The following is a 22,430-nucleotide window of genomic DNA, read 5'->3' as shown; positions in this document are numbered from 1 at the left end:
GCACAAGCCATTGCATTGCATAAAAATGCAACCGGCCCTACGTCTTTCAGCACTGAAACAATAAACTAAAAGTAACAGGACACAAGGCAGATTTCCCTGTTTAAACGTTGGGACTACGTCGGGCAGTGATGCCAATTGCAGTCCAATGGGGATGGTGTGAAGAAACTATTATTGTACAAGTATTAGGTATATCTATTAAACCAATGTAACCCAATATTCTTCCATACATAAATTGTATTGTGCCAGGGTACACAGAATGAATACACCACAATACCTTAAACCAGAAATAATTCAGACGCTACACTGTACAATAAAATTTGTCAACCTAAAGTAGGATAAGAGTGGGAGTAAACTCCCATCTTTGACTTTTATCTATAGGTAAGAATATAATAACACTTACCTATAGGTACTGTAAATACCTCCTAAATGTGCAAAGTTTAGGTGATATTTACTGTACATGCAGCGCATGCTCTCTGAAAAAATGGCCATCCATGCAGTACACCTGGAGTCCGCAAACCCAGAAGGAAGACCAGATGAAGATGGGAGCGCCTGCAGCAGTGACTGTGCAGTGCTGGAGGGCTTCATTTTCAGGTAAGTTTAACATAATGTGCTAGTATTCTATGCAAAACTCCATAAAACTCTATATTTATTGAAATGCTTTAAAAAGTAGCATCATCTCTTAAAAACATATCAAAAAGAACATACAGATTAAATCAAGCAAATTGTATTATACATCCTTTTACAGACAAGCGCTTCAAATCGACGCATTTCGCAAGAAATAGATTCCTCGGGATTCACTCTTGAAGATGGCCAGCTGAAATAAATAACAAACACTCAGTCCCAAAATAAAAACATCATAAGACATAGTATATACAAACAATCCAGTATAAATGAAAAACATAATATACCCTATATACAGTGGATATAAAAAGTCTACACACCCCTGTTAAAATGTCAGGTTTCTGTGATGTAAATAAATGAGACAAAGAAAGGGAGGAGGGAAGTTAAAATAATATGATTGCATACGTGTGCACACCCTTAAATTAATACTTTGTTGAAGCACCTTTTGATTTTATGACAGCACTCAGTCTTTTTGGGTATATCAGAATGGCACATCTTGACTTGGCAATATTTGCCCACTCTTCTTTGCAAACACACTCCAAATCTGTCAGATTGCGAGGGCATCTCCTGTGCACAGCCCTCTTTAGATCACCCCACAAATTTCAATCTGATTCAGGTCTGGGCTCTGGCTGGGCCATTCCAAAACTTTAATCTTCTTCTGGTGAAGCCATGCCTTTGTTGATTTGGATGTGTGCTTTGGGTCGTCATGCTGAAAGATGAAGTTCATCTTCATGTTTAGCTTTCTAGCAGAAGCCTGAAGCTTTTGTGCCAATATTGACTGATATTTGGAACTGTTAATAATTCCCTCTACCTTGACTAAGGCCCCTGTTCCAGCTGAAGAAAAACAGCCCCAAAGCATGATGCTGTCACCACCATGCTCCTCTGTGGTGTTCTTTTGGTGATGTGCAGTGTTGCTTTTGCCCCAAACATATCTTTTGGAATTATGGCCAAAAAGTTCAACCTTGGTTTCATCAGACGATAACACATTTTCCCACATGCTTTTGGGAGACTTTAGATGTGTTTTTGCAAAATTTAGCAGGGCTTGGATGTTTTTCTTCGTCAGAAGAGTCTTCAGTCTTTCCACTCTACCCCATAGCCCAGACATATGAAGAATATGGGAGATTGTTGCCACATGTACCACACAGCCAGTACTTGCCAGATATTCCTGCAGCTCCTTTAATGTTGCTGTATTCCTCTTGACAGCCTCCCTGACCAGTTTTCTTCTCTTCTTTTCATCAATTTTGGAGGGACGTCCAGTTCTTGGTAATCTCACTGTTGTGCCACATATTCTCCACTTGATGACTGTCTTCTCTGTGTTCCATAGCATATCTAATGCCTTGGAAATTTTTTTGTTCAGTTCTCCTGACTGATACCTTTTAACAATGAGATCCTTCTGATGCTTTGGAAGCTCTCTGAGGACCATGGCTTTTGCTGTAGGATGCGACTAAAGCTGGGTACACACTACACAATTTTCTGTAGATTTTTTTCCTTCAGATTTACCAAAACCATATAACATGAGGTCAAACCTTAAGAGTTTCAATTTGTATGCAATCAGGCAGGCCTTTGCACTACATGGTTTTGGTAAATCTAATGGAAATCAGACAACAAAGGTTGTATAGTGTCTTAGAAAATGTCAGGAAAGACCCAGTAGAACATCTGAACTTTATTTAGGGTTAATCAGAGGCACTTTAAATGATGGCAAGTGTGTACTGACTCCTATTTACTGTGCATTTGAATGTGATTGCTTAATTCTAAACACAGCTACATCCCCAGTTATAAGAGGGTGTGCACACTTCTGCAACCACATTATTTTATTTTTTTGGTTTTACTCCCCCCCCTAAAAGATTTCTGTTTGCTGTTCAACTGAGTTTGTAGGTCACATTAAAATGTGGAAAAGGTTCTGAAATTATTTATCTTTGTCTCATTTTTTTTACATCACAGAAACCTGACATTTTAACAGGGGTGTGTAGACTTTTTATATCCACTGTATACTATAAAACAGCATGTAGAAGATTCCCCCCACCCCAATCTTCTATATGTGGTTTTAATATAAATATATATATATTTTATTTTCCATTTATACCAAATTGTTTGGATATACCATGTCTTACGTAGGTGCTGAGTGTGTGTTATGCGTTAATTCAAAAAGCTTGTCTGTATAATTATGTAATTTGCATGATCTAATCTGTATGTTCTTTTTGATATGTTTTTAGGAGATGGTGCTACTTTTTAAAGAATTTCAATAAACAGAGTTTTATGGAGTTTATTTTTCCCTCGTCACTTTGGGAGGTGAAGGGGGTGTGTTGCTTCCGATTCTTCTTGTTTATACAAAAATGTAATATATTGCAACTTACCAATCATTAGATGTAGTGGGTGCATATGTTTTCTTTTCTTTTTTCCCTCTGTTTTCACCTGGTGATTTGGCCAGAAACATCTGCTGTATTAGTGTCCCCACTCTGGATGAAGGAGCACAGGGGCACATTTGGACAGCAGCTTTGTCAGTCATGGGGGAGGGGTGTGTTAGAAGTACTAGTAGATTTAAATATATTAATACATTGAAGCTGTACTCCAGCTAACACTTTATAAGCATACAAATATGAAAAATTCTGCGCACAAGCTTACAAAATTGAGCTGCACGTGCTAAGAGGTGTAATCAACAAAAATATCAATATTTAAAAAGTACTGCGCTGTATAAGCAAACAAGAAAATAAAAGTAAAAAATATGCAGTGTACAGCAAGTGAAGATTAAACCAAAAATTGTGCTAAACAAGTGAAATAATAATATTACAATATATCAATAATGTCCAAAATATTCTGTGATAAAGTCCACATAAAAGAGCTGAATAGCCTGTGAGTAACAAGTACAATCCTAAATATGTAGTCATATACCTTTCAATGCGGTCAGTGATAAAGTCCAAATCAAAGACTAATAACATGGTATATGTGTGATAAAGTCCACAAAAATTGCTGAAAATATAGTGAAAGCAAAAAAGTGAAGCAAATCTACTCAACCAGCAATCATCCCAAGGTGTACTTTTACCTTGTGGTTTGACCTCCATTACAAAAGGTCAAACAAGAACGAACAAATAGATATCCAAGCCAACTCCTTTTTGGATACTCTCAAAGATAATGGAGGCTCTCTCCCACCTCTTCCATATAACACTCAGTGCTGCATTAGTTAATCAACTAATGAAAAAATAAATTCTCAGCTATGCAGCACTGTCTCTACCAGAGGCTCAAAGAAAAAAAAATACATTTCATGGTGTTTACTGCTATAAACTATTTTATTGAAAAGAAGGTAAAACATGCACACATTAAATTGGTAGATAAAAATCTTGAACAGAAACTGCGTACACTGCGGCAAGCCCAGGGTCTTGCTCTCCTACAAGAAAACCGCACATTATTGGATCAGATGCAGACAGCTCTCACAGTTCGTTTTACAGTCTCCTGGATCGGTATAACTCCCCCCAAAATGTTTAATCAGTGTGACGTCATCAGGGGTACCTCTGATACCTTCGTGTGGACTTTATCACAGATTATTCTAAACATTATTATTGAGATATTGTATTGATATATTGTAACATTGTTGTTATTTCACTGGTTTATCACAGTTTTTGGTTTAATTTTCAGTTGTTGTACACTTCATATTTTTTACTGTTATTGGATTGTTTATTTTTATACAGCACGGCACTTTTTATATAGTAACACTTTATAAGCAGTTACAGCAAACTGTTTTTTTCCTTTTGGTATAAAGGTTTTACATAAATAAATCTGATCACTGTAAGCACCCCTACCAGTATTGAATGGTTGGTCTCATCCGTGTAACTGAAACATTTGCAAAAAAGCTTGTTCTTGTGAAAAACAACAGACTTACTGGCCAGAACACCAGACAAAAATAGAAAAAAGAAAACCTAAAAAAGTAAACTAATGCAGCTATTACATCTAAGAATTGGTAAGCTGCAATATACAGTAATACAATATTGCTTTTGGGTTTAATAGCACTTTAACATAACAAAAACACCAAATATACGTTATAATACCGGGGGCATCTAGCTTTACACCAAGCCCCTGCATATTTTCCAAAACCAGAACAATCTCTATTTTTACACACAGTGCATTTACATGATTTTATTAACAAGGTATTTCCACATAGTTAAATTAGGATTAAAAGAATGTTATTGCTTTCCTAGTGAGAAATAAGAACTCAAACCATAGTTTGCCATCCAACAACCTAAAAATGAATACTTTAAGATTTTAAAGTACTGGGACAGATCATTTAAAAAAGCTAGAATTAATAGGCCTTACCAGAAATCCAATAGATAATGAGAAAAAAAAAAAAGATGCACACAAAGAGGATTCCTGTCCATTACTTCTTGAAATTGGATACCTTTTATTTCCTGTATAGGTTTTAAAATACAAAGCTAAAGCACACAATACATTAAAAAGCGACCCTACTAATAACTGAAAAAGTGACCCTACTAACAACTGGAAACAAAGAAAGTGTCACTCCAAAAATGTGTTTCAGTCATCCTTACCTACTTCAATGCAGGGCTAATTGAAAGTCAATGGTTTATTGACTATACTCTCTTTCATTATAGAGAATGACCTTGTGTTTAAGCTGAAAGGTACAATATTGCTCTAACCACTCAAGCATCAACGATTATTGCTTTGCCCTTAAAAATGAACCAATTTTCTGTATGTCCTCTTTAATTTAAAGTTTAAAGGGAAAGGCTTACGCTTGATTAGTCAACAAACTCTATATTTTAAAAAAAATGTTTTGAATACTGGTTCCAAATTTTATGACATTTTCCTAATATTATAACTTTAACCAATGATTTCAGGCACATTAATATACATTATAAAAGAAATATTTAAATTACAACCAAGAATTCCAAAAGATTTTGGGCAGCCATATATGCAACATAATTTCTAAATTATAGGATTGTCTAGTAATGATTAGTTAGCTGACGGCACTCTTTAAATGCTATAAAAAGGTAAAGCAGTAGAATCTTTTGATCAATGTTTGGATGTTGTAATAAAATGTACATTTCAATTGACCTTACATTTTTATAGTTGCCTATATGTGCTCAATTCCCTAGGGAGCCACTGTGATGACAAAAACAGAATAGATTGATATCAAAATGTGGGGCTTCCTAGCACAAATAATGCTACGGAGGCCACTGTGGGTCAAAAAGGTTTCTTAAGTATGTAGACTTATTTCCCCCATCCTACTCATCTTACGTAGGAAGAATGAAGGTTCACATTTTCAAATGCAGCCATATTGTCAGCAAAATAGGTTTTCTTTTCACAGAAATGCAAGCGCTCCTTTTGCAGCAAGTGTGTTAACATTTTGGGGACAAAAGTAACAGATGGAGCAACAATTTTATAATGTTCCTAAACATACAAAATGAGGACATTCAAAGAGATTACACTTTAGTTAGACAAAATGCTGCAACTTCACCCACTTTGCCATCTGCATATGCACCAAAATGGTTGGACTCCAATGTTATTGACAAGGTTCTGTATGTTGTAAAAACAGCATTCAGTGTTAATTTCACATTAACTCAGATGGTATTACGTTGAAGATTTAAGTGGTTCTACAGGGTAAAGGTTTTTTTTACCTTCATGTATTCTATGCATGAAGGATAAAAAAAAACCTTCAGCCTTGTCCCCTTTATGCTTACCTAAGTTCGATGTCGATCCAGCAATGTGCACAAGAGCAGCTGCTCTCCCAGCTCTCCCTCTTCATTGGCTCAGACACAGCAGCGGGAACCATTGGCTCCTGCTGCTGTCAATCACCACCAGTGTGGAGGGAGCAGGGGGTGAGGGTAAACCCTGTTCTGTGTGTCAATGGACAGGAGCGAGCACACATGAGTGCCCCCATATCAAGCAGCTTGCTATGGGGGCACTCAGGAGAGGGGAGGAGCACAGAGAATTGCACAGAGCAGGCAAGTATGACGTTTATTTTTTAAAATTTTTTTTCCTTTGGTATCACTTTAAGGCACATAGCAACCCTTTTACTGAAATAACCAAGAATTATTTGTTCTAAAAGAATTTTCATCACGTTTGAGTAAACTTGCAAAGATGCAGAAGAGGATTACAAGGGATACCTACCCTAAAACTATCAGGGGAATTCAAGAAAAGTTTCTGGCGAATTTCCTCTGGTGCACCGGCACACAACCTGTAGAAAATATGGTAATTTCTTTCATCTTGTCCTTGCACACATATACGTGACTTCTCCAAGAGGTAGTGAGATACAAATCCTCCAACTACAGAATGCTATAGCGAAAATAAAAGAAAACAGCAAAGCTTTAGCAATGTAGTTGATAGCAATGTCTTTAAAGGTCTACTCCAACATAAATTACTGTATTTATTGGCGTATAACACACACCAGCATATAACACGCACCCCAATTTAAGATAGAAATTTCAGGAAAAAAACTTTTTTTTTTTTTTTTTTTAGATAAACCACTTTGAAGCAAAATAATGGTCAGTGTGCATCAATGCAGCTTGATCTGTGCCCATCTGCAGCTTCAGTGCAGCCTGATCTGTGCCCATCTGCAGCCTGATCTGTGCCCATCTGCAGTCTAATCAGTGCCCATCTGCAGCCTAATCAGTGCCCTCCTGCAGTCTTGCCATTATATATGCTGCCATAGAGGGATAGGTGGGGACGAGCACTGCCGAAATAGAGCCAGATCACCTGTGTACTAGGCTCGGCGTCACGCTCAGTCCCGCCCTTTGGCCCGGATCCTATGATGGACATAACGCCAGTCCAATGCCAGGACGTCCATGCTAGGAGATGTCCAGGGAGTGGGACTGAGTGTGACAGCGAGCCGAGTACACACGAGATCCGGCTCTATTTATATAGCGCCCGTCCCCTCTTTTCCCTCGGTGGCAACCTATATCGGCGTATAACATGCACACACGATTTTCCCCCTATTTTAAGGGGGGAAAAGTGCGTGTTATACGCCGATAAATACTGTAAATAGATTGCAGCTGGTTTTAAATCATTGAAGTGGCAGCAGTGGGATCTTATATTTGCACCCACTTGCAAAACTAGAAACCTTATGAGCAAATAATTTCAACATCGTCACCAGGCTCTGGAAGCCAAGTAGGCTTCAGCCATCTCTTCTTCCTTTGTAAGTTTATGGAATTTAATGATTTTCTTAGCCTAATGTAATCTTTTCATGAAAAGCAAACTAGATACTGCCTTTAACACAACAACAATTAGGATTTGTGATTAATAATTAGCACGCTTTGGGCAGCATGTAAATAAAGTACTCCTTCTATAGGATTGCTGCAGCTCAAGGGCTACATTCTCATACTAGATGGAGCTTAAAGCTTTAATAAAACAAGGTCAGTGCAGAATGCAATGCGGCAGTCGAGGACCAGAATCAGCTAGAATTTCTTTGAATATATGTTGGAAGCCACTTCAAAGAAACAGGAGCCCACAATACTTACAAAATCTTATTTGATATCAATTACTTTGCAGAAAGATATGGTAGAGAATAAATTATAAAATTCAATTTCTTACCTAAATCAATTGCCAGTGTTCCCCAAAGGATAAGGCAGGAAACACTCTGCTTGTACATTTGACAGTCACTTATGTATGAACATATACCATACAATAAGCTTTGATTATTATATTGTACACTGTACAATATAACCAGTAAATAATGCAATTCTCATCTGATTCATGTTAATAGAAGCTGAAAACAAATAGCAAAACTTAATAAAACACTTAAGAACATGTCATGCAGTGGATCCCAATGGTGCTAGGAAAAAAACTGCAGTCTCGTGTCATGACTAGAAAAGGTTACTCTCATTATCAGAGTTGGCTTCCAGATAAAAGCTCACTCAGCACCTGCATAACCTTTACTGTAATACAAATCTGTACGTTGGACACCAGGGAACACACATATTGTTTGTTTTCTATTTATTTGGAAAGACCAAGTTGAAAGATCAGTTTTGACAGTGTTAAAGGTTGCCATCTCAGATTTGGGGTGATATATAAAGGTGTAGCTTGGAAAACAGTTATATCTTACGGCTTTTTTTTGCTTTTCCTGCTTCTATGTGAAACCAACATTTAAAAGCTTTACTGAAAATGCATGGCTGATCAAGCTTCTTTCTGGCTCCTAGCCAAAAATTCTGAGATCTGTGTCAAAAGACTAATGCAGCTCCAACGTTAAATTTACGGATTAATAGTGTTAATACAGCAATTTCTCCATACTCGTTTGGCAGAAAATAAACAGTACAATGAAGGAATCGCATGGCCAAGTGTCCCGATTAATCTTAACCACTTAAGCCCCGGACCATTTGGCTGGCCAAAGACCAGAGCACTTTTTGCAATTCGACACTGCGTTGTTTTAACTGACAATTGCGCGGTTGTGCGATGTTGCACCCAAATAAAATTGACGTTCTTTTTCTCTCACAAATAGAGCTTTCTTTTGGTGATATTTGATTGCCTCTGCGGTTTTTATTTTTTTGCGCTATAAACAAAAAAGAGCGACAATTATGAAAAAAAACGCAATTATTTTTACTTTTTGCTATAATATATATCCCCAAAAAATATATAAAAAAACTATTTTTTTCCTCAGTTTAGGCTGATACATATTCTTCTATATATTTTTAGTAAAAAAAAAAAAAAAAAATCGCAAAAAGCGTATATTGATTAGTTTGCGCAAAAGTTATAGTGTCTACAAAATAGAGGACAGTTTTTTTTTTTATTAATTTTTTTGTTACTAGTAATGGCGGCGATCTGCGATTTTTATCAGGAATGCGACATTATGGCGGACACGTAGGACAATTTTGACACATTTTTGGGGTCATTGGCATTTTTACAGCAATCAATGCTATAAAATTGCATTGATTACTGTAAAAATGTCACTGGCAGTGAAGGGGTTAACCACTAGGGGGCAGTGAAGGGGTTAAGTGTATCCTAGTACGTGTTCTAACTGAAGGGGGGAGGGGACTGTGCAGGGGACATGACAGATCGTCTGTTCATACTCTGTATGAACAGACGATCTGTCTGTTCTCCCCTCAGAGAAGCGGAAACTGTGTGTTTACACACACAGATTACGGTTCTCGGTGTGCCCTGTGCAATCGCGGGAGCCCGGTGGTAATCGTGACCGCCGGGCACTCACATCGGCTCCGTGGGAAAGCAGGGGATGCGCGCTTGCGCCTCCGGCGGTGCACGCACACCCTCTAGTGGCCATATATGGTACCGACCTTACCATGATGGCGATTCGCTCAGCCGAAGCCATGTTGCCGCAGTATAACTGTGGCGGGTGGCCGGCATGCGGTTAAAATGGAAGTAAACCCATCGATTTACCAGTTTAAAATAACAGTTACATTTCCGTCACGTGTCGGGAATGTAACAGTCCCAGTGGTTGTGCTCTCAACCAAACTGTCAAACCATCCAATGGCTGGTGTCAAGACTGAACACATGTGCAGCACCATGGCAGTTGAATATCAAACAGATGCCAAGATATCATTTTCAGCCAAGGAAGCTGCCAACAATAGGAAGGTTTACTTCAACTTTTATTTAGGTGGCTAGTTTTGAGAGTACTGGTTGGCCAAAGTATGCAATCCACCAACTCCAGTTAAAGAGAGATCAACTTCAATATATTTATGAAAGCAAAAAGGTACTTTTCTCCTTCATTGTGATAAAATTGTAGGTGAAATGTAGTTGTCACATGGGGAAATACTTTATAGTGGATTAGCACACCTACCTTTTTTTTTTTTTTTTTTGCACTGCATTTCTCACAGCAAAGTAAAGAGCATAATCTTGGGCTATACTGTACATTTTAGAAATGGCATACAAGAAAGCAAATATGCTCTGAAAAAATTATTTTCGGCACTACAGTGTGGCTGAGACTAATTGTCACCACTATTTGTTCCTCCTGTCACGTCTCAACCCTGGGAGTTGTGTTAAAGGGTTAGTTCACCTTTAGGAACAAGTTGCATGTTTCACTCCTCTTGAACAGGACTGCTGGTAAATTTTCATTTGATCAGCCCATGCAGCCAATCGGCTGATGTACTGATCAGTGTCCTCTGACAGTGAAGGAGTCCCTGCTGTCAGAAAACAATAGCGCAGCAGGGAGGATTCCTCCCATCCACCTTGCTTGTGTGGATGGGAGAATCCATTATTTTTTGTTAAATTAGCCCTCTAGCTGATCAGGAAAGAAACAAGACTGAGTCATCTAAGGCCAGCTTAATATGTTTTTCAGGAGATGGCCTCATAATTGACAGCAAGGATTAACATAAACATGTCAGAGTGGGTCTGTCCTAATGACAGGTTGAGTTTCCTCTCATTAATTTGCAAAGCAAGAAGTCCAGCGTCTAGACCTTTAACCCTTTGTTAGGACAGATCATATTTTAATATAGGTTATAACTGATAGTGAAGAGATGCATGCACAGCATAGACATATTTAATTATGGCAAACACAGCTACCCAGCCTCCTTATAAAGAAAGAGAAATTTTCAGTGCTGGAGTTTGCAGAAAAGAGCAGTTAAAAGGTAATCTGCAATTTTTAAATATTAACAAGAACATTAAACAAATATAAAGTCAGTGTTATCCCAATTTGGCTGCAAAAGTGGAAATACACTTACAAGACTTAATTTCTCACGAAAAAAAAAATATATATAAGAAACAATTAAAGCGGAACTCATGCAAAAGCAATTTTTAAACTTTTAACAGAGTGGTTAAAACACCCTTTTTCAACCAGGGTGCCTTCAGGTTTCTGTAGGGGTGCCTTGGCATATTGCCTAAAAATTGCCCAAAAATTGTATAGAAGTCAGTGGGTGAATGGGGTCTGCCTTTTAGTTACACAAAGCCACAGGTTTTCAATGTGCACCATTACAACCTTATAGCCACCAGTGTCCTAACAACCAATGATGTCATTGGCTGGTAAGGAGGTCATCGGATCCTGCACAGCATCCTAGTTTGCTTCTCCCCTGCCCCTCTCCATCAGCACTGGGATCAAATTAGCTGAGGGAGGAGTAGAAACTGAGCGGGAGGATAAACGCTGGGATAGTCAGTACCAGCATGCAAAGGTGTATTTGCTTTGAAAGAATAAATCACATCTAATGCTGGGTGTCCTACGTGTGTGGATGTTGCTGCATAATGTAAAACTATTAGTTTAGCATTTCAAATTTTAGAATGGGGTGCCTCGAGGTTGCGCATAATTTTAAAGGGTGCCTTGACTTAAAAAAATTTGCAAAACACTGGGTTAAAAAGTTAGAAAAAAGTATCAGGTTTTTTTATGGCAGTCTGTGTCCCAGTTGTGCTCTGTTGATTCCCGGACAGTAAGAGTAAGCGAGGGTATATCTTCTCAACAGATAAAAGCAAAAATGGATGTTCTACCCTTCCCCACTCTATCAAATCAGGGGGAAAAGAAACCTCTTGGCTCTAGCTACACTTTAAGCCAAAAGGTAAAATTAGCAGTCTCCCGCTTTTCAATAAATCCCACATATGCTAGACTCTATATTATACTCTTATTTAGACACATTACTACTATGACTGAAAATCTCTCAAACAGCACAGTTACAAGGCTTTCTAAAAAGCTTCTAATGCACCAAAAGTTTGCTGCTATCCTTTACACATTTCTGATTGGCTGCAAGTGATCACATTTAGGTTTTGTGCTGCCCTAGGCTTGACTAAACTCGTGCACCCCCTAATTTAAATATGACCCACCCCTTCCTGTGAAGGCCACACCCCTTGCTGTTTAAGACCCTCCCTGAAATTTTTCAGTGGGGACACTAGTTCTGAGGGCCTGGGGGGGGGGGGGATTTCCTTAATTTGCATAGATTTCCTCTCACTTCCTGTTTGGCTATGGGGCAGGAAGTAAAGGGAAATCTCTGCAATGGGACAGGGATGTTAAAAAATAAACATATAGCACAGTGAGGAAGGTTTGTGGTCCAGGATGAGAGAACAATCAAAATTAGAAGCGGCGCCCGCCCCCACCCCCCACCCCCCCCCAGAGTTGCGGAATGTCAGCCGCCCGCATACCGGAAGCAGTGAGGCCGCTTTATGGGAGCGCTAGACTAATTTGCCTCTCTGCCCAGTCCGCCCCATAAGACTGACGCTACACTAACAGTGTAGCGCAAGCCGGCGGGGACTCTTTCCGTGCTGCCCCCTGCAAAGTGCTGCCCTAGGCCTAGGCCAGGATACAGCGTTGGATCACATACTGTATGGTTTACTCTTTCTATTGCACTCAGGTTCATTTGGATCAGTGGGCTGAAATGAATGTAAGGATTCTCAAGCACAAGAGATTGTTTATTATACATGTGAATGAAACTCAACTGGAAGAGGAATACACCCACATTACTGATATATCATATTAGTACTTAAACATAACGAATCAGGGCAGTTTGCAAAAATACTTTAGTATAAAACTCTAAATATACTGTATATAATATAAAATAAATAAATAAAACACAAAAGGGTTATAGGCAGCAATGTACTGGAAACAGGTTTTAAAAATTACCTTTTCATTGAAGTGTATTTCTACAAATTTTCCAAAACGACTGCTGTTGTTATTCCGCACAGTTTTTGCATTGCCAAAGGCCTCTAGCAGGGGATTAGCTGTATGGGTATACACATAATTGTTAGCAGATACAAATACATGAAATGCAGTATCTAGCCAGAACATTTTTAGTGACAGATACACAAACTGCTTGGTATTCATCTCAAAAGGATTTGTCAATTGTCTGCAGAACTGTCACATATTAAAACAGCAACGTAGAAAGATTTTTACTTCAAAGAAAAGCAGATACCAGCTGAGATTTTATTCTGTGAATATCTGAATATCCCCCCAAACAAATTGCTATAGCATCATTAAATACATACAATTAAAGAGGCTCTTCAGTCCACATTAAAGGTCAGCAGCAACAAATACTGTAGCTGCTGACTTTTAATAAAAGGACACTTACCTGTCCCGCATCTCAGCACAGTCCTCACCCAGGCCACGCTGCTCTGCCTCGTGGGACCTGTGATGTGTCCCAAGAGGCTGCAGGCGGGGGGGGGGGGGGGGGGGGCTAGGGGGACAACTTCTATTCAATCGCCTAGGCGGAAGTGTGAGTGGACACCTCTTAAAATCTGGTAATGGTAGTATGGTTTTGGGTGCAAATAGTTCATCAAATAAAAGCTACCATATAGTTCATGCAGACAAATCCATAGATTAAATAGTAAAGATATGAGTGGAGTCCATTCAGGGATAAGGGCAGCAATGGAAGCGCTCTGCTTCAGGAAGACTCGAAGTTTGGGTTGTGGAACAGATTTCTAAATGTCTTCCTGAAGCAGAGCGCTTCTATAGGCTCTGCAAAAGGGAGAAAGGGAGACATATTGGATTTATACCTTAGATATACATTCACCAGGAAGATTGAATGATGAATTAGAGAGTGCCACTATTTTATGATCTTTTTTTAAACACATATACATATCATTTTTACATCTATCTTACAGGAATCCTTATCTGATTTTGTGGGTAGCTTAAAGTGGTTTTAAGTGGGTGGTCTTTCTACTCCCTAGTAAGTACACCATATAATACAATATGCATTATGTGACCCTATTTCTGTCAAATTCTTGTTTGTTATTCTTGTGTCATGTGGAGTCAGGCTATGGTCAATATTGGTCTAGCATAATATTGATGAGAGCATCGCAATTGCACTTTATCTGTATTTACATAGCCGTAATGTTTGTGCCATGTCGAGCCAGGCTTGCAGCTGACATAGGCCCAATATGACATTAATATAATATCTTTATAGCATCAGTATTTGTTTCCACAGCAGTGTTCTTTCCCCTTTTGGTATTTCTAATTCTAGGGTTCTATCGTTCATATATGATGCTCCATTTGCATACATAAAGAAGTTCTATATCTCTAGATACCTGTAAGAGAAGTCCGGCTAACAGACACGCATCTGCACACAAGCACACTAGTGTGTGTACAAAGAGGGACTTGTATTGGCGCATGGTTAGGCGTGCACGTATGGGCACCAAGTAAGCCTATTTAAACTGAACACTGAGACATGAACATTGCTGAGTGGTCTTTCAGCTAGTGCTTGCTTACCTGATCTGTCCCAGCTTCTTGTGTCTTGACTCGGCTTCACCTGAACCTTCTCCTTGACCTCCGCCTGCCTACCTGATCCCGGCTTGTGTTTGACTCCGCTTCTGCCTGATGTTACTGTACCTTGCTGCCGGTCTGTGTATCGAACCCGGCCTGTGTCCCGTCTCTGCCTCTGGTCTCGGTACCTGCTCTGTCCGGCTGTTGATGACCTCCTAGCTTACGTCTTGGCTACGTCTCCATCTGCTGACCCAGCGATACAGAGCTCCGGCTCTCAGAGCCTGCCCAGCGCTCTTTAGCCACCTGGTTCCTGCCAAGGTCCAGCCAGCACCATCCACTACATTGGCCCTCGTGCCACTCTGTGTCCTTCACTCCCTGTCATCACTACCAGGGGTGTCGGACAGGAGGTGCAAGAGAAGCCCCCTCTCCAGCTTGATCTCCCCCAGGTACATGACAATACCTCTATATTATTGTTCTTCTTTTCTTCTTTGGTGTACACATACATATATTAACACAGACTTTAATGGCATCCCAGTCTTAGTCCGTAGGGTTCAATAATGAGTTGGCCCACCCTTTGCAGCTATAACAGCTTCAACTCTTCTGGGAAGGCTGTCCACAAGGTTTAGGAGTGTGTCTATGGGAAGGTTTGATCATTTTTCCAGAAGCACATTTGTGAGGTCGGGCACTGATGTTGGAGAGAAGGCCTGGGTCACAATCTGCGCTCTAATTCATCCCAAAGGTCTTCTATCGGGTTGAAGTCAGGACTCTGTGCAGGCCAATCAAGTTCTTCCACCCTAAACTCGCTCATCCATGTCTTTATAGTCCTTGCTTTGTGCACTGGTCCAAAAAATTTGGTGGAGGGGGGGGGTATGGTGTGGGGTTGTTTTTTAGGGGTTTGGCTTGGCTCCTTAGTTCCAGTGAAGGGAACTCTTATGCTGCGTACACCCGGTCGGATTTTCCAACAGGGAATGTTTGATGGAAGCTTGTTGTCGGAAATTCTGATCGTATGAAGGCTCCATTAGACATTTTCCATCAGAATTTCCAACAAAAACAAAATTTGAGATCTGGATCTCAAATTTTCCGACAACAAAATCCGTTGTCGGAAATTCCAATCGTGTATACACAATTCCCGATGGAAAAAATTCCACGCATGCTTGGAATCAAACAGAAGAGCCGCACTGGCTATTGAACTTCAATTTTCTCGGCTCGTCATATGTCACCACGTTCTTGACGTTCGGAAATTCCGACAAGATTTGTGTGACCGTGTGTATGCAAGACAAGTTTGAGCCAACATCCATGTTTTTTTTCCGACGGATTCTGTTGTCGGAATGTGCGAATGTGTGTTCGCGGCATTAGGGTGTCAGAATACCAAGACAATTTCATGCTCCTAACATTATGGGAACCAGTGCATAATGCAAGGTCCATAAAGATATGAACAAGTTTGGGGTGGAGGAACTTGACCGACCTGCACAGTGTCCGGACCTCAACCCGATAGATCACCTTTGGGATGAATTAGCGCGCAGACTTCAAGCCAGACCTTCTCTCCAACATCAGTGCCTGACCTCATAAATGCGCTTCTGGACAAATATTCCCATAGACACACTCCTAAACCGTGTGGACAGCCTTCCCAGAAGAGTTGAAGATGTTATAGCTGCAAAGGGTGGGCCAACTCAATACTGAACCCTACGGACTAAGACTGGGATGCCATTAAAGTTTGTGTGTGTGTGTAAAGGCAGGTGTCCCAATACTTTTGATAATATAGTATGTATATACACACACAGGATCTCACAAAAGTGAGTACACCCCTCACGTTTTTGTAAATATTTTATCTTTTTATGTGACAACACTGAAGAAATTACACTTTGCTACAATGTAAAGTAGTGAGTGTACAACTTGTATAACTGTAAATTTGCTGTCCCCTCAAAATAACTCAACACACAGCCATTAATGTCTAAACCGCTGGCAACAAAAGTGAGTACACCCTTAAGTAAAAATGTCCAAATTGGAATCAAAGTTTGAATATTTTGTGTGGCCACCATTATTTTCCAGCACTGCCTTAACCCTCTTTGACATGGAGTTCACCAGAGCTTCACAGGTTGCCACTGGAGTCCTCTTCCACTCCTCCATGACAACATCACAGAGCTGGGGGATGTTAGAGACCTTGCGCTCCTCCACCTTCCGTTCGAGGATGCCCTACAGATGCTCAATAGGGTTTAGGTCTGGAGACATGCTTGGCCAGTCCATCACCCTGCGGCCCAGTCTCTGAAGGGAGGGGATCCAGTATGTCAAAGTACATGTTGGCATTCATGGTTCCCTCAATGAACTGTAGCTCCCCAGTGCTGGTAGCACTCATGCAGCCCCAGACCATGACATTCCCACCACCATGCTTGAAAAAGAAGCTTCCTTCTGGGATGACAGCCATGCAGACCAATTTGATGCAGTGTGCATATATGGTCTGAGCACTGACAGGACCTCCCACCCCTTCAACCTCTGCAGCAATGCTGGCACCACTCATACGTCTATTTCACAAAGACAACCTCTAGATATGATGCTGAGCATGTGCACTCAACATCTTTGGTTGACCATGGCAAGGCCTGTTCTGAGTGGAACCTGTCCTGTTAAACCACTGCATGGTCTTGGCCACCATGCTGCAGCTCAGTTTTAGGGTCTTGGCAATCTACTTATAGGCCATCTTTATGTAGAGCAACAATTCTTTTTTTCAGATACTCAGAAAGTTCTTTACCATGAGGTACCATGTTGAACTTCCAGTGACCAGTAAGAGAGTGAGAGCAATAACACCAAATTTAACACACCTGCTCCCCATTCACACCTGAGACTTTGTAACACTAACAAGTCACATGACAGCGGGGAGGGAAAATGGCTAATTGGACCCAATGTGGACATTTTTACTTAGGGGTGTACTCACTTATGTTGCCAGCGGTTTAGACATTAATGGCTGTGTGTTGAGCTATTTTGAGGGGACAGCAAATTTACACTGTTATACAAGCTGTACACTCACTACTTTACATTGTAGCAAAGGGTCATTTGTTCAGTGTTGTCACATGAAAAGATATAATAAAATATTTACAAAAATGTGAGGGGTGTACTCACTTTCGTGAGATACTGTATATGTATAGGTATAATGTATTATTCAGATTCATTTCATCATTCATTTTATCTATTTATCTTGTGCCATTTGGATCCTCATCTCTCTTGTTTATTGTATTTTCATATTCTATACTGTACATAATGCCTCCAGTATTATTTATCTGGTTTATCCATTTTGATTTGTTTGATCTATTCTAGCATTATTATTTTTACTAGTTATCAGTATTAACTCATTGGATGATTTATTTGACTGATCCATCTTCTAGTGTCTATTAGTTTCTTATTATGCCCATGTAATTCCTCTTGCGCCATTTGATTGCTACCAGTAGGTAGCGCTACATACAAGAGGTCACACTGCCCAGCTTGACAAAGGAGCGCGCCTGACAGACCCTTCTCAGTGCGCATGCTCGGAAACACGTTGCGCCCCCCCTGTACTCCAGGGGCATTCAAGCCCTCTCTCCTAGACTCTTCCACACACTTGAGCAGCAGCAGACATGGTCTTACACAATGACCACACAGGATATGAACCATGCCTGTTTTAACATTGAAAATGTGGGTTGCTTGACACTTTTCTCTCAATAATTGGTTTATATAAAGTCTACACTTAGAGGTGCTTGTGTTTTCCCTTCTCACAACTGTTAAAACCCGGTACCTGCTCTCTTCCCTCTAAAAAACAGTGCCCAAATGTAGAATGGGGGGTGGCAGAAAAGAGGAACGGTTAGTGGTGAAGTTTCGCTTAAGGCAAGCATATGCTAAATGTATAGAGTGGCAGACTGTAGGAGTATTTAAAAAGGAGAAGTATGGGATAGGTTAATAATTAACAATATTTCCATAATCATGAATCAGCTGGTAAGGTTCCAACTTCAGCAATCCACCCCGTTTCTGTTCCTCATCTACTGAAAGATGTCACTGCGCCTCCTGAACAGGCACACAACAGAACAGTAAACAAGTGTGCTATTCCTGTGCATAGTGGAAAATACATAAGTGGTACAGACATGGCTGGATCTAGGGGGAGGTATTGGGGAGGGCTGTGGCCCCCTCCTCAGGTTTCAGCTGTACCCCCCATCCTCCATGGAAGCCGTTGGGCTCCTTCTCACATCTCCGTACTGCACACAATCTGAGCACAGTCAGCACAGCCCCCCCCTCCCTTCCTGCCTCCTCTCACACAGTTTAGATCTATTCTCTTATAGATAGCCTCTACAGCGAGGAAAAAAAGCATTTGATCCCCTGCCGATTTTGTACATTTGCCTACTGACAAAAATGATCAGTCTATAATTTTAATGGTAGGTTTATTTTAACAGTGAGAGACAGAACAACAACAAAATCTAGAAAAACACATTTCAAAAAAGTTATAAATTGATTTGCATTTTAATGAGTGAAATAAGTATTTGATCACCTATCAGCAAGATTTATGGCAGCCAGGTGTCTTCTATACAGGTAACAAGCCGAGATTAGGAGCACTCCTAATCTCAGCTTGTTACCTGTATAAAAGACACCTGTCCACAGAAGCAATTAGATTCCAGTCTCGCCACCATAGCCAATACCAAAGAGCTGTTCAAGGATGTCAGGGACAAGATTGTAGACCTACACAAGGCTGGAATGGGCTACAAGGCCATTGCCAAGCAGCTTGGTGAGAGGGTGACAACAGTTGGTGTGTTTATTCACAAATGGAAGAAACACAAAATAAGAATCAATCTCCCTTGGTCTCTGGCTCCATGGAGGATCTCACCTTGTGGAGTTTCAATGGTCATGAGAACAGAGAAGAATCCGCCCAGAACTACACGGGAGAATCTTGTCAATGATCTCAAGGCAGCTGGGACCATAGTCACAAAGAAAACAATTGATAACGCACTATGCCGCGAACGAATGAAATCCTGCAGTGCCCGCAAGGTCCCCCTATGAAAGAAAGCACATGTACAGGCCCGTCTGAAGTTTGCTAATGAACATCTGAATGATTCAGAGGAGAACTGGGTGAAAGTGTTGTGGTCAGTTGAGACCAAAATCGAGCTCCGTGGCAACTCAACTCGCCGTGTTTGGAGGAAGAATGCTGCCTATGACCCCAAGAACACCATCCCCACCATGGAGGTGGAAACATTATGCTTTGGGGGTGTTTTTCTGCTAAGGGGACAGGACAACTTCACTGCATCAATGGGACGATAGACAGGGCCAAGTACCGTCAAAACTTTGGCGAGAACCTACTTCCCTCAGCCAGGGTATTGAAAATGAGTTGTGGATGGGTATTCCAGCACGACAATGACCCAAAACACATGGCCAAGGCAACAAAGAAGTGGCTCAAGAAGAAGTATATTAAGATTCTGGAGTGGCCTAGCCAGTCTCCAGACCTTAATCCCATAGAAAATATGTAAAGATAGCTGAAGGTTCGAGTTACCAAATGTCAGCCTCAAAACCTTAATGACTTGGAGAGGATCTGCAAAGAGGAGTGGGACAAAATCTCTCCTGAGATGTGTGCAAACCTGGTGGCCAACTACAAGAAATATCTGACCTCTGTGATTGCCAACAAGGGTTTTGCCACCAAGTACTAAGTCATGTTTTGTGAAGGGGTCAAATGCTTATTTCACTCATTAACGACTTGCCGACCGCTGCACGCTGATATACGTCGGCACAATGGCAGCGGTGGGCAAATGGGCGTACCAGTACATCCCCTTAAATTGGCAGGGCTAGCAGGCGCGCGCCCACCACATACAGCCTGACTGTGCCCGCGGGACCGGCAGACATCCCGGCAATCGTGTCACGGAGCCGCGGAACGGGGAAGTGTCGTATGTAATGTAAACGAGGCATTTCTCTGTTCTGCCTTGTGACATGACAGAGATCACCGCTCCCTGTCATCGGGAACAGTGATCGCTGTCATATGAGTTGAAGCCTATCCCCCCCACAGTTAGAATCACTCCCTAGGACACACTTAACCCCTTCATCGCCCCTTAGTGGTTAACCCCTTCCCTGCCAGTGTCATTTACACAGTAATCAGTGCATTTTCATAGCACCGATCGCTGTATAAATGACAATGGTCCCAAAATAGTGTCAAAAGCGTCTGATGTGTCCGCCATATTGTCGCAGTCCCGATAAAAATCGCAGATCGCCGCCATTCCTAATAAAAAAAATAATAATATTAACAAAAATGCCATAAAACTATCCCCTATTTTGCAGACGCTATAACTTTTGCACAAACCAATCGATATACGCTTATTGCGATTTTTTTTTTACCAAAAATATGTCGAAGAATACACATTGGCCTAAACTGAGGAAAAAATGTGGTTCTTTTATATATTTTTGGGGGATGTTTATTATAGCAAAAAGTAAAAAATATTGCTTTGTTTTTAAATTGTCGCTCTTTTGTTGTTAATAGCACAAAAAATAAAAACCGCAGAGGTGATCAAATACCACCAAAAGAGAGCTCTATTTGTGGGAAAAAAAGGACGTCAATTTTGTTTGGGTACAACCGCGCAATTGTCAGTTAAAGGAACGCAGTGCCGAATCGCAAAAAGTGCTCTGGTCAGGAAGGGGGTAAAATCTTCCGGGGCTGAAGAGGTTAAAATGCAAATCAATATATAACTTTTTTGAAATGCGTTTGTTTGGTTATTTTTGCTGTTATTCTGTCTTTCAGCGTTAAAATAAACCTACAATTAAAATTGTAGATTGATCATTTCTTTGTCAGTGGGAAAACGTACAAATTCAGCAGGGGATCAAATACTTTTTTCCCTTACTGTATCTGTAAACTGCTATGCATAGCAGGCAGCTACACAGTGTGCAGATAGAGACTGTCTGTAAGAGAACTGATCTGAGCTGAGGTGGAGAGCAGAAAGCCCAGAGTCGACATCAGAGAAGGAAAGGAGGTGGATCCTGAAATGATTGTCAGTATAAGAATCCAGAAAAGACTGTAGCCCCTCCCACAGGTAATTACCTTGCTTTTAACAAAAGGGACCACTTCTCAGAGGGCTAGAAAGATATTTATGCTTTAGGGAATAAGATAAAATTGTGAAACGTTTTCTAGTTTCAATTAGCTTCTGCATTTATTCCCTTCTACTTTTTGTCAAAAAGACACAACAGGATTTGTGTGAACATTTCTCCACTCTAACAAGGGAGAGGAACAAGAACTCTTACGAGTACCTATAGCTACAGTCAATAACCTAATCAACAAACCTAGCTTAATGCTGCAATTCATGCCTTTAAAATGGAGAATAGCCGATAACCCAAACCAATTCAAAACCATATTCCAACTCAAGATCTGGGATTCCATAAGGAAAAAAAAAACAAAATCATTAACATTGAAAAAGAACTTTACAGAGGAGGACATGTCACACAGTGAAGCTGTCAATGACATTAATTTGTTGGCAATTTGAAAACTTTTTTCCCTTTGTAAATGTCAGTGCTGCTGCAGCACTTTCTGTACTTCCCAGAGATGTGCCCCTTCAGAGGCAGAATTAGGTCACCCACCATAAAGGGATTAGACATTTTTAATGTTTCATTTTAAACAAATCACTTTAAAAAGAGTTTTTTTTTTGCATAGGTACATGTTCCCCAGGGCAGTGCCCACCCCCCCATCCCCCAACCTCATGATATATTTTGATACCCCCTTGCCTATTAGCCCAGAAAATTGGCATTTGTTTGTTTGACAGATTCA

The 22,430-nt window shown here is 40.5% G+C and overlaps 1 protein-coding gene across 5 annotated transcripts in view; it reads right to left on the bottom strand.

Annotated features, from left to right (window-relative positions):
- The window catches only part of MYO6 (myosin VI), a 402,734-nt gene that overhangs the window by 220,351 nt on the left and 159,953 nt on the right, over window positions 1–22,430 (bottom strand). For all 5 annotated transcript variants that reach the window (XM_073626829.1, XM_073626830.1, XM_073626831.1 and 2 more), the window contains exons 8-9: window positions 13,109–13,206; window positions 6,736–6,900 (exon numbers count right to left, since the gene is read on the bottom strand). In XM_073626829.1, coding sequence (XP_073482930.1) covers window positions 6,736–6,900; window positions 13,109–13,206 — 263 coding nt within the window. The remainder of the gene's footprint in view (window positions 1–6,735; window positions 6,901–13,108; window positions 13,207–22,430) is intronic.

The sequence above is a fragment of the Aquarana catesbeiana genome, linkage group LG04, assembly GCF_042186555.1.
Source record: "Aquarana catesbeiana isolate 2022-GZ linkage group LG04, ASM4218655v1, whole genome shotgun sequence".
NCBI lineage: Eukaryota > Metazoa > Chordata > Amphibia > Anura > Ranidae > Aquarana > Aquarana catesbeiana.
Note: the sequence above shows the minus strand (reverse complement) of the source record. Positions and strands in the feature narration are given on the sequence as shown.